This window comes from Lacerta agilis, chromosome 9, assembly GCF_009819535.1.
Source record: "Lacerta agilis isolate rLacAgi1 chromosome 9, rLacAgi1.pri, whole genome shotgun sequence".
NCBI classification, from domain to species: Eukaryota; Metazoa; Chordata; class Lepidosauria; order Squamata; family Lacertidae; genus Lacerta; species Lacerta agilis.
In genome coordinates this window covers 73,965,852-73,977,391 of record NC_046320.1, presented here as the reverse complement: position 1 = coordinate 73,977,391, position 11,540 = coordinate 73,965,852, and the positions used below count along the sequence as shown (strand labels likewise).

The window sequence follows — 11,540 nt, the reverse complement described above, 5'->3', positions numbered from 1 at the left end:
TGAGCCGAAGGAGCGCTCCGCAGTGCCAATGGGGCTGCCCAGGACTGGAGAGCTGGGCTGGGGATCGTGTCCCTCGCCCGAGCTGCTGCTCCTGCACCCCCCCCCCCACCCGCGCCCCTCCCAAGACAGGCCCTGGGCCAAGCCGGGATTGGGGAGGGAAGAGCTGGCCGCCTGCCTGGGGCCCATCGGGGCGCCGAGCCCGGATTCTGCAAAGGCGCACCAGCGGAGGTCCGCGTTGCATTTCCAGGGTTGCCAAGTGGATCGGGGCAAGCCGTCATTTGCATCTCAGGGTGGCGCTTGGATCCTGACTCGGGCTGCTGGAAGGTGGGGGCGGGGGGGGGGAGAGAGAAAGAGCAGAGGCGTTGCCAGCCGCCCCTTCGGCTTGCAAGCGCAGCGGGAGCGGCGTCTGCAGCTGCCGAGTTGCCCGCGCGTGCGGCGAGGCGCGAGGAGGAGCCTGCGGAGGAAGGAGGGAAAGAGGGAGGGGAGGAAGGAGGGAAGGAGAGAAAGAGGGAGGGGAGGAAGGAGGGACGAGGAGGCGGGGAGGGAGGGGCGCGTCTTGGCCAGGAGCGAGTCTTGGAGGCCGGCCGGGCGCCCCGACAGACGAACGGACGCGGAGCCGCTACCGCCGCCGCTGCAGAGGCCCCGACCTTGTCCGCCTTCTCCTCCTCCTCCGGCTGCCGGGCGGGTGTTTCGGCGGCGCCCGCGGGGATGAGCCGGGTGTCGTCGGAGCCCGGTGGGGCGCCGTCCCCGCCGCTGTCGTCCCCGCCGTCGTGGCTGCCCAGCCACGTCCAGGTGACGGTGCTGCAGGCGCGGGCTCTGCGCACCAAGGGCGGCCCGTCGGGCGACGCCTTCGTGGCTCTGCAGCTGGGCCGCCAGAAGTACCGCACGCCCGTGGCGCCGCAGCGGAGCGGGCCGCGCTGGGCCGACGAGTGCGCGCTCCAGCTGCCGCCCACGCCCGGCCCCGACGACGCCGACGACCCGGCGCTCCTGCTGCAGATCACCGTGTGGCAGCGCGCGCTCGTCGGCACCGACCGCTTCCTCGGCCGCGCCGCCGTCCCGCTGCGCGAGCTGCTCCAGCGAGGCGGATCCCACCCGGACCAGTAAGTGGGGCTGGGAATGGATGGGGGGGGGGGAAGGCGACTTGGCGAGGGGGCCCCTGAGCCCGCGCAGAGGGCGACTCTCGCCCGGGGACGGGGAATGGCTCACCAGGACCAATGGTAGGGCGGAGTGCTTTTCTTTTGGGTGGCAAGAGTGCCCCTGAGTCCGTGCAGAGCGCCCCTCCGACGCCCTGGGGGGGGTTGCCTGTGGGCCTGCCGTACGCGAGCATGGGCAGAGCGCCGCGGGAGCCGAGGGCGAGGCAGGAGCGTCGCTCCGCAGCCGCCGTCGAGTTTAAGTTCTGCAGAGCAGACTGCAGGGTTGAGCCCCGGGTGTGTGCAGATGGGGCGGAGGAAAGGGGGCAGCAGCTCCTGCAGTGGGTCGGGAAGGCCAGGTTGGAGGAGGCTGGGGGGGGGGGGGCGTTGTTTGGACGCCCAAGGTCTCCAAGGCCAAGCAGGGCGAAGGCGACAGCAGCTGCACCAGCAGGATTGCTGCCTTCTCGCTTCCCGGCGGAGGAGAATTGCAGAGTCACGCTCTTTGCGTCCGACCCTTGCAAGGAGAGCTCCTTCCACCTCGCAGCCATGAAGCCCCATGGCGGGCTCTCCCCACACCCCCACCTGGGACTCTTCGGATGCAACTTGTGGACTACAACTCCCATCAGCCCCTGCAAGCACATAAGGTGTGTGTGGGGGGGGGAGTCTGCCATAGGCGTTCGCTGGGATGCACAAGGCGGCTGGACCCAACCCAAATGCTGTTTGGAAGATTCCGGACAGAGAGAAGAAAGTCCTTTGTGCAGTGCATAGCTGAGCTGTGGAACTCCCTGCCACAGGAGGCAGCGGTGGTCAGCAACCGAGATGGCGTGAAAAAGAAGATTAGACAGATGAATGGAGGAGCACAACAAGCCACAGGTGTAGAACCTCCACAGCCAGAGGCAGTGATGCCTCCAAACACCAGTTGCTGGGATTTGCATGGGCAGAGTGCTGTTTGGCCCGTGTGTTTCCTGCCGGCACCTGGGTGGCCCCCGGGAAACCAGGATGCTGGACCAGAGGGGCCACTGGCCTCGTCCGGGAGGATCTTCAGATGTTTTCCCGAGGGGTGCTGAGAACGGGACTGAACTTTCCTGCATTTCAGGAGCCCAAGTGCTGGGTTCGGCCGGTGGTCCCGCTCGCCCAGTTTTTGTTCTCTCCCTGGCCTAGCAGCCCCTTCCTCACTTGTGGTTCTTCCAAGGGATGGTGGAACGTGGCATGAACATCATGAGAACATAAAAACCTCGGAAAAGCCTGCTGGATCAGTCCAGCACCCTGTTCTCACCAGGTGACCCAAAGGGAAACCTGCAAGCAGGATTCGAACACAAGAGCAACTATCCCCTCCTCCTGGGGTTTCCAGAAACGGCGATTCAGAAGTATGGCTGCCTCTGACTGTGGAGGCCAAGCAGAGCCATCCTGGCCAGGAGCCATCCATAGCCGCCTCTTCCTCCTCCAGGAATCTGCCCAGTCCTCTTTCAAAGCCACCCATGTTGGTGGCCATCGCTGCTTCTTGTGGCAGGGAGTTCCATAGTCGAACTGTGTGCTCTAACTATGCAACAGACCAAAGGTCCAGCCACTCCCGATTTCCCGGGGTGAGAAGGGCTTCCTGCAGACTTCGAAAGGCTCATTTTGGGGAAGGAAAGCAGGTGGTGAACGCTTCTCCCCCTCCTGCTTCCCGAACGACGCCCCTGCCCTGGTTAGGCAAAGCTCAGCCTCCCCCTCCAGCCCCCTCTTCTTGCGGGGAGGCCTGAGCTTAGCGTGTCAGCCAAGTGGGGCTACTGGGTGCGCCCCCCCCCGCCCGAAACCTTGCATGGGAACTGCTGGGGCGGGGGAGGGAACAACTTTATGTTGTGGCAACCGTAACCAAAGTTTATGGTGCCATTTGGCGATTCGCTTCTACACCTGAGTTTCTAACCCTGGTTTTAATGTGTTGCAAACCGTTTGGAGATTCCCCCCCCTTAAAATATAAAGCAGCATAGAAAGGAAATTAAGAACAACACCAACTGCAAACTTTGCAGGGGGAAAACAGTGCCTAGACATTCCGTTGGGGCGACAATGATAACCTGCGTTCAGTGCGCCCTTGGACGATTAGCTCCTTCCAACCCTGGTGTGCAAGAGCCCTTTGAGGTAGCCTGAGAAAGGGCCAGAGTGGCGCTGCCTGCAGGGCCCAGATAGGACCATAGGGAGCGACCTTCTCCTGAGTCAGGCCCCTGGCTCCATCTAGCTCAGTGCTGCCTACTCTGACTGGCAGCAGTGGCTCTCCAGGGTTTCAGGCTGGAATCCTCTCCCAGCCCTGCCTGGAGATGCTGCCAGTGGGGGTGGGAGCGGGGACCCTCTACCTTGTCGCCAGCTGCTCTCCCCCTGAGGCTGTGGCACCCATCACCAGCCTGTAGCCTTCCTGCAATGGGGGCTGTGGAAATATCCTTTGCTGGTGACGATAGTTGTTTATTTCCTTGACATCTGACGGGAGGCCGTTTCACAGGGCGGGCGCCACCACCGAGAAGGCCCTCCGTAATGGGAGCACCTGTGTTTTGCAAGGGAGATCCCTTCCGCTCCCTCTCCCACCTGAGGGATGAAGGGGTGACTGACCTGAAGGGGTGTTTGATGTGCAAAAGGGATTGACAGGAGACGGCGGCTCTGACATCCCTTTGGGGAGCTCCTCAAAGACCCGGCACAGCTCTCAGGAAGACGTTCTCGTGACCCAAATACTTCCTGCAGGTGTGCTTCACTCACACGGCTCTGCCCAAGGCTGATAGAAATTCTACGCAGCAATTTCATCTTAGAAAAAATAACGAAAAAATTCTGTGCCCGGTGCCAGATGTTGAAGCTGTATATACGTCTGTGCCTGAGAGGCACATGAGTCCCACCATAGACTAGGAGATGCTTTTGGAGCTCAAGGACCCAAAGGGAGTTGACTCCCTATGGGGCAGGAAAGCCTTTCACCTGCCAGGGGTGTGGGGCCTTTCTGCTCCTGCCCTGTGGCTGCTGACTCTTTTAGTGAGAGCCTGCTTTAGCCCTGCGTACCTCACTGCAGGAACGTTGTTAATTTGGTTAGCAAACTGCAACACACAACCTCTTTGGGTCTCTGTGTGTGTCCCTCCTCCCAGTGACTTGTGTGTTAATAATCCCTTAAGGGTCAAGCATCCAAGAGATGTGGAAAGGCCTGTTGGTGGGACCCCCAGGGGAAGGTGTAGGAGTCTGCAAGGGCCACCCTGCATTCACCTGATGGGGGGCTCATTGGCAGAGCACCCAGCTTCAGTCCCCAGTGGCAGCATCTTCTCCAGGCAGGATGGGAACGTCCCCTGCCTCAAACCCCAGAGAGCCTCTGCCAGTCAGTGCCTGGAGGCAGTTGGAGGATGGATGGCAGCTAACGGACTGAGGTTGAATCCCGACAAGACAGAAGTATTATTTTGGGGGGGGGCAGGGGGCAGGCTGGTGTGGAGGACTCCCTGGTCCTGAATGGGGTAACCGTGCCCCTGAAGGACCAGGTGCGCATCCTGGGAGTCATTTTGGACTCACAGCTGTCCATGGAGGCGCAGGTCAATTTTGTGTCCAGGGCAGCTGTCTACCAGCTCCATCTGGTATGCAGGATGAGACATTACCTGTCCGTGGACTGTCTTGCCAGAGTGGTGCATGCTCTGGTTCTCTCCCGCTTGGACTACTGCAATGCGCTCTACATGGGGCTACCTTTGAAGGTGACTTGGAAACTACAACTAATCCAGAATGCGGCAGCCAGACTGGTGACTGGGAGCGGCCGCCGAGACCACAAAACACCGGTTCTGAAAGACCTTCATTGACTCCCAGGTCGTTTCAGAGCACAATTCAAAGTGTTGGTGCTGACCTTGAAAGCCCTAAACGGCCTCGGTCCTGTATACCTGAAGGAGCGTCTCCACCCCCATCATTCTGCCTGGACACTGAGGTCCAGTGCTGAGGGCCTTCTGGCAGTTCCCTTCCTGCAAGAAGTGAGATTACCGGGAAGCAGGTAGAGGGCCTTCTCGGTAGTGGCACCCGCCCTGTGGAACGCCCTCCCACCAGATGTCAAAGAGAAAAACAACTACCAGACTTTTAGGAGACATCTGAAAGCAGCCCTGTTTAGGGAAGCTTTTAATGTCTGATGTTTTATCACTTTATTATTATCATTATTAATAATAATAATTCTGTTGGGGTATAAATAATTTATTATTATTATTATTACTACTACTACTACTACTACTGCTGCTGCTGTTGATAGTTGTGCCAGTGGCCTGACTCTGTATAAGGCAGCTTTGCACGTTCAGAGTCAGTTGCGTTTCCTCTGCCATTGTGGGGTCCCTGGTGCCTCAACTCTGTGTGTGACTGAGAGTAGACTTGAGGGCTTCCTCTTGGGACCCCGAATGTCCGTGTTGTTCGTTGCAGGACAAGTCCTGGAGCCCCCCAGCCCCTCTCCAAGAGAGCTGCCGCCTTGGGCTTGCAGGGAGCATATTGTCTGTGGTGTCTCCCGCCCCAGAGTTGGGGGGCCTGGCGTTGATGGGCTAGCCGTGGTCCTTGCCCTGAGCTCATGCAATTCCTCTCTGGCCTGGGCTTCAGTTGGAGGAAAGGCTTAATCCTGGAAGCCATTGGTTGATGGCCTGATCCAGCCCCGCAAAATCTCTCCTTCCTTGGAGGTTTCTAAGCAGAGGTTGGATGGCCGTCTGTCTTGCATGCTTTAGCGGAGTTTCCTGCATTGCAGGGGGCTGGACTGGATGACCCTCAGGGTCCCTTCCAGCTCTTAAGATTCTATGATTCTGCGTCTGGCAGTCAGCAACAAGCATGCGTCGTTGGAGCCAGTGCCCTGCTGAGTAAGCAGCCAGTTGATCTCTCTTCCCTGCCTTGCATCTGGGCTTCCCTTCCAAATGGTCTTTATTCCTTCTAAAGGCTTTAAACTCACTTCCTGCCTCCCCACCTCTAGCAAGCACCTCATGGCAGCTGTTAATTGGAGGAAGGCAGACAAAAACATGCAAGGGAAACCCGTGCGCACCAGCCCGATGACAGATTAAAAACACGAGCTTCTGTTTGTAATGTCATGCATGTTTCCTGCTTGGCAAGGGGTTGGACTGGATGGCCCTTGTGGTCTCTTCCAACTCTATGATTCTGCTCTTGGGCGTGGGCTTTTAGAGAGGGGAGTGGCTGCATTTTGCAGGGGGGTGCTTGAGGAGCCTGGGTTGAGCAGAGTGGCCCTGCAAAATGCACCCCCCAGCCCCTCACCCACAGGTTCGTGGAACTCCTGGCTGCTTTGGCAGCAGACTGGGGTGGAAATAGGCACGCGTGTCCTTGCAACCAACCCCTGCTCCTCCATTCTCTCCTGACTCAACAAAAACAGCTTTCCTGTTGGGTTGGCCTTCCTGCACACCAGCCCATGTTTCCATGCGACCAGATGTAAATCTCTTTCATGCTTTGCAAGCAGGTTTCCACCAGCGCATCTGCCTGGTTCGGTTTTGCGTTCCCCTCCCTCAAAACGCACCCTGCGCGTGTTTCCCTAGCGTACGACCTGTTCCTTTCCTGCCTTGGTAGCGCAGGAGTTCGTCTTGGGTCCTGCTTGCTCCGCTGGGTGTCATTGGCACGGGCCCAGCGCCCTCCCCGCATCCCTGGCGTGTGGCTGCCCAGTTGACGTGGGCCTGGCGCGCAGCCTCCACCTCTTGCCCGCCTGCGTATGGAGAAGGGGCTCGTGGTGGGAGTGGCATCTGTCTCGGGGGGTGGGCAAGGGAGACCTCTGCTTCAATCACAAACGTGGTCTTGTAGAGTTTGTGCCTGTGAGCTGCCTTGGGGTGAAATAAATGGCTTTCAGCAGGTGGAACCATCGCAGGGGGTTAGACTGGATGACCGCTTGGGTTCCTTCCAGTTCCCATCAGCCCCAGCTAGCATGCCTGCGGTCAAGGGGGGTGGCAGCCGGAGTCCAACAGTAGCTGGGGGGCACCAGCAATTTGTTGCTTTGGTTTTTAATTCTGCCTTTCGTCTGCTAAGACCGCAGAGTGGCTCACAGCGCATAATCCCATAAAATGCAAAGGCCCCATAACATGGAATTTGAAACCCGTACCAAAGACATCATATGCTGCAGAAAGTGTCCCCAACTCCTGCACGTGGCCCCCGAAAGCCTGAGTGAGTAAGAAGGCTTTGAGCTGGTGTTGGAAGGTCAAGGGATGGCAGGATGGGGGCCTTGTTCTAGGAACCGCTTCTGTTGAGCGACAGCAATGCCAGGTTGGCGGAGGGGGAGGGGGCTCTTGTGCCCTGGTCCTGCTTGCGTGGTTCCCAGCAGAGGTATCCAGCTTCGACATTTGCCAGGTGCATTTTGCACCTAGCTATTGGCCACTTGTGACCAAGTGAAGATGACCGGGCACCCAGCATCTCCACCACCTGGAGGCGCATACCTGGGGATCATTGGATTCTAGACTGTTTTCACACACCAACACCCCGTCCTGCAGAATTCTAGTTACAGGTAGGTAGCCGTGTTGGTCTGCCCTAGTCAAAACCAAATAAAAAATAAAAAAATTCCTTCCAGTAGCACCTTAGAGACCAACTAAGTTTGTTCTTGGTATGAGCTTTCGTGTGCATGCACACTTCTTAAGAATTTTTGACTGCAGAATTCTGTCTGTGAGATTTCCCCTGCACAATCAGAATGAACTTCAGGAACCAAAAAGTCATATTGGAAAATAACGACTTTCCAATCGTCTGGCCCCAAAATGGCAACTAGGCAAGTTACAGGGAACCAGGCGGAGGGCCTTCTCGGGAGTGGCACCCGCACTGTGGAACGCCCTCCCATCAGATGTCAAAGAGAAAACCATCTACCAGACTTTTAGGAGACATCTGAAGGCAGCCCTGTTTAGGGAAGCTTTTAATGTTTAATAGATTATTGTATTTTAACATTCTGTTGGAAGCTGCCCAGAGAGGCTGGGGAAACTCGGCCAGATGGGAGGGGAAAAAATAATAAATTATTATTATTATTATTATTATTATTATTATTATTATTATTATTATTATTCTGCTTTGGCAACTGCCACCCTGGCTTAAGGCACTATTTGGCACCCGGCTGTTCTATATGAGGTTCTAACACGGGCATCTGGTTGGCCACTGTGGCAGCAGGATGCTGGCCCTGATTCCGCAGGCTCTTCTCGTGTGCGTACGCCATTCCTTGGAGGGGCTTGAGGGGGCTTCTGCTTTGCCAAAAGGCCTGAGCTTCGAGGCTGCTTTGGGGCTGTGTGTGTGGGGGTGTGTGTGTGATTGTGGGGGCTCAGCTGTGTTTGGCCAGGAGGCTGAGGCCTTGGCATTTGGGCAAAGCAGACTGGGGGCTCCGCAGTGGGAGGACTCTGGCCAGGCCTCCTTGTGGGTCAGAATGAAGCTTCAGAGCCGTGATGCTCAAGAGTTCTTCCGTTCTGCCCATGCGGGGTGGGTGAGCAGGGGAGATGTACCAGGCGATGATGCTGCATGCCCGATTCACTTTCAAGGTCCGCAGCTCCTGCCTGGCTCAGCAGCTTCCACAGGGACCGCTGTGCTGGCATTTTGGCAGTCAGAACCACAGGAGGGTCTTGGTTTCGCCTTGAAGGCTAACAGATGCGGGGGGGGGGGGGTCCTGGCGCAGAGTTTTGTGCACTGAGCTGGTCCTTGAGACCCCCGGGTTCCCATCCACCGACTGATTAGCTAATACGCTGGCCTGCTTGGTTGAGAAAGTGGTGATCCAAGGAAGGGGTTGGACCAGATGACCCTTGGGAATCCCTTCCAACTCTATGACCCTGTAGTAGGTATTTTTGGGGGCTGGGATATTGTTGGGAACCTTCAGTTTGGTTATGTACTTTGCGGCGTTTTATTTATTGTTTGTGACTACTTTTGTCATGTGTTTTTGTAAGTCGCCTGGAGCACGGCTTGAACTCTGGAAAGGCTGCCTACAAAAAGATGTTTGCGTGTGGCCACAATCCATTTCACCAGATGACTCTGGTCTAGGGAAGCTTCTGCTGTGACACATTCCCTGGTCTCTTAAGGCCCTGCCAGGGACTCCGCGTTTGGTGTGGCTGCGATTCTTCTGACTTCCTCAGTGGGCTAATGGATCCGGTCCAAATCTTTCCCCAGCCTGTGTGCTGGGAAAGTGGGACATGCACCTCCTGGCTCTCGCCAGCCATCAATTTTCCTTCGCACACATGCAATGCAATGCGGAATATTTTCTTGGCAGGATTTGCACCTGGGGGAATCCCTTGCGCTTTAAGTCTCTTGACGGGCAAGGCTCCTGTGGAAAGTGGAGGGCGGTGGCTGCTTTGAGCTTGGGGGGGGGGGAGGGCTGAATTAGCTCCCTCCCCAAATGTGGCTGGTCTCTGCTTGCTTCCTTGCAATTCCTGGGCCCCCCCCCCATGCGCGAGCATCATAAGCCAAGTATTGATGTGCCTTTGACTGCTGCAGTTGATGGCGAAGTCCACCAGGCCTGCCACTTGTTTGAGTTTGGGGGCTCCAGAGAGTCTTAGGGCGCAGAGGCTGGCTCTCTGAGCATCATCTTGCTAGGCTGGGATGTGCACACATGCGCTCCTTGCAACCGACCTGCGGGCACCACCGGATCTGAGTGTGCAGCCTTGCGGGCGACTGTAGAGATGGTGCAGCCCACTTGCAATCATTTGTGAGCAGAAAGAAAGGGGCTTTTGCAGATTCCTGGACCGGCAGCCGGGAGGCCGTTCTGGCCAGATGCTGAGGGGCAACTTGCAGGCCGGAGTGGGAGCCCACTGGGAGTGATGAGTTGCATATAAGTAAAATAAAGTTAACCCCTTCCCACAGGCTGAAGAATTAATATTTAATTAATATTTATGGTATCCGAAGAAGTGTGCATGCACATGAAAGCTTATACTTAGTTGGTCTCTAAGGTGCTACTGGACAATTTTTTAGTTTTAATATTTTTGTGTTATTAAAAGGTGTGTCCTGCACCTTTCTCTCGATGTCATAATCCAAACCTAAGTAACAGCAAAATGCTGCTAGCACTAAAGGAAAGCTAGAGGGTTGGGTAGAGGAGTAATAATGATTCCGCCCTAAATTCCTTCTTAAAGGCCACTGAGGCTTGGAGACGGGGCGGGTGGGCCTCCCTTGGGGGGGCATTCCACAGTTGGGTGCCACCGCCCTTCGTTCCCACCCATTGCCCTTCAGGTTGCTGTGGCTATGAGCCCAATTTCCCTTGGTGTGGATAAGTGCAGAGATCAGCCAGGGATGCTTAATTTGATGGGTGATGTAAACACCCGCTGCATAATGTTACGCGTAGCTGAGCTGAACTGACTTATTGCAACTTAATCCGGTTGTGCATTCAGCCAGGACAGGACCAGCATCTGCAGTCTCTGCAGGTGTGCCATGGGCTCCCTTCATCCCAGGTAGCCTGGCTGGTGGGTGGGGATTTGAGGGGGGGAAGCTTCAGTCCAGCAGCTTCCAGGGGGCACCATGTTGACTTCCCCTGAGCGAAGATGCATTTTGTACCCCTCCAGAGTCATTGCTGCTTGTCTGTGTTTTTCAAGACATGTCTTTTATTATTTGTATTAACTAATCGATAACGGGGCGATCTCCCGGTGGTCTGTCCCAGCTCCTGCCAACCTAGCAGTTCGAAAGTACACCAGCGCAAGTAGATAAATAGGTACCACTGTGGTGGGAAGCTAAATGGAGTTTCTGTGCGCTCTGCCACTCGTCACGGTGTCTCGTTGCGCCAGAAGCGGTTTAATCCTGCTGTCCACATAACCTGGAAAACTGTCTGTGGACAAACGCCGGCTCCCTTGGCCTGAAGTGAGATGAGCGCCACACCTTATAGTCGCCTTTGACTGGACCTAACCGTCCAGGGGCCCTTTACCTTGTTATTTAATACCTGAAACCTGAGCACTTCCTGTGAAATGAGAAGGTAGGACCAAAAATTAACCATAAATAATGCTTCCAGAAATCCTATTGAGGGCATCTGCTTGATGGGTCTGATCTGGTTTTTTTACCCAAAAAATGCATTATCCATTTTTCTGTTTACGCCTCATACATTTTCCACCATACAAAGTTTCTCTACAGACTTCCCAACCCAACACTCTGTGGCATTCTAGATGCACCTAGTGAATCGAACAGGGGCACCCGTGGATCCTTTCTCTCCCTCCCTGTTGGAGGAGGAGCGAACTCTCCCGCTGCTTTGGTAATTCATCAAAGGGTATTGTTCCGAGTGGCACAGCTGCCCCTCCCTGGCCTGGGAATGGAAATGCCCTGCTTCTGAGCCATCCCTCTGCTGTGCGCTGCAGATAAAGTCTGCCTGGTCTCTGGCTTTGGCTGCTGCTGCTGGCGCTGGCCTGGCCGCCTCCCTGTTTTGACCCAGCGTGACAGATCTGCAAACAGGCTGCCCGACTGGAGCTTGGCAGGCAGAGCCGGGCTGTGTCTGCGGAGAGGAGAACCAGTGGCGGTTCTGGCTTTCGATCTCCTCCT

The 11,540-nt window shown here is 56.3% G+C and overlaps 1 protein-coding gene across 1 annotated transcript in view; it reads left to right on the top strand.

Annotated features, from left to right (window-relative positions):
* Positions 1–542: 542 nt before the first annotated feature.
* Positions 543–11,540, top strand: part of RAB11FIP5 (RAB11 family interacting protein 5) — a 47,619-nt gene continuing 36,621 nt past the window's right edge. The window contains exon 1 of the mRNA XM_033161147.1: positions 543–1,100. Within this exon, the coding sequence (XP_033017038.1) occupies positions 709–1,100 (392 nt within the window). The 5' untranslated portion in view covers positions 543–708. The remainder of the gene's footprint in view (positions 1,101–11,540) is intronic.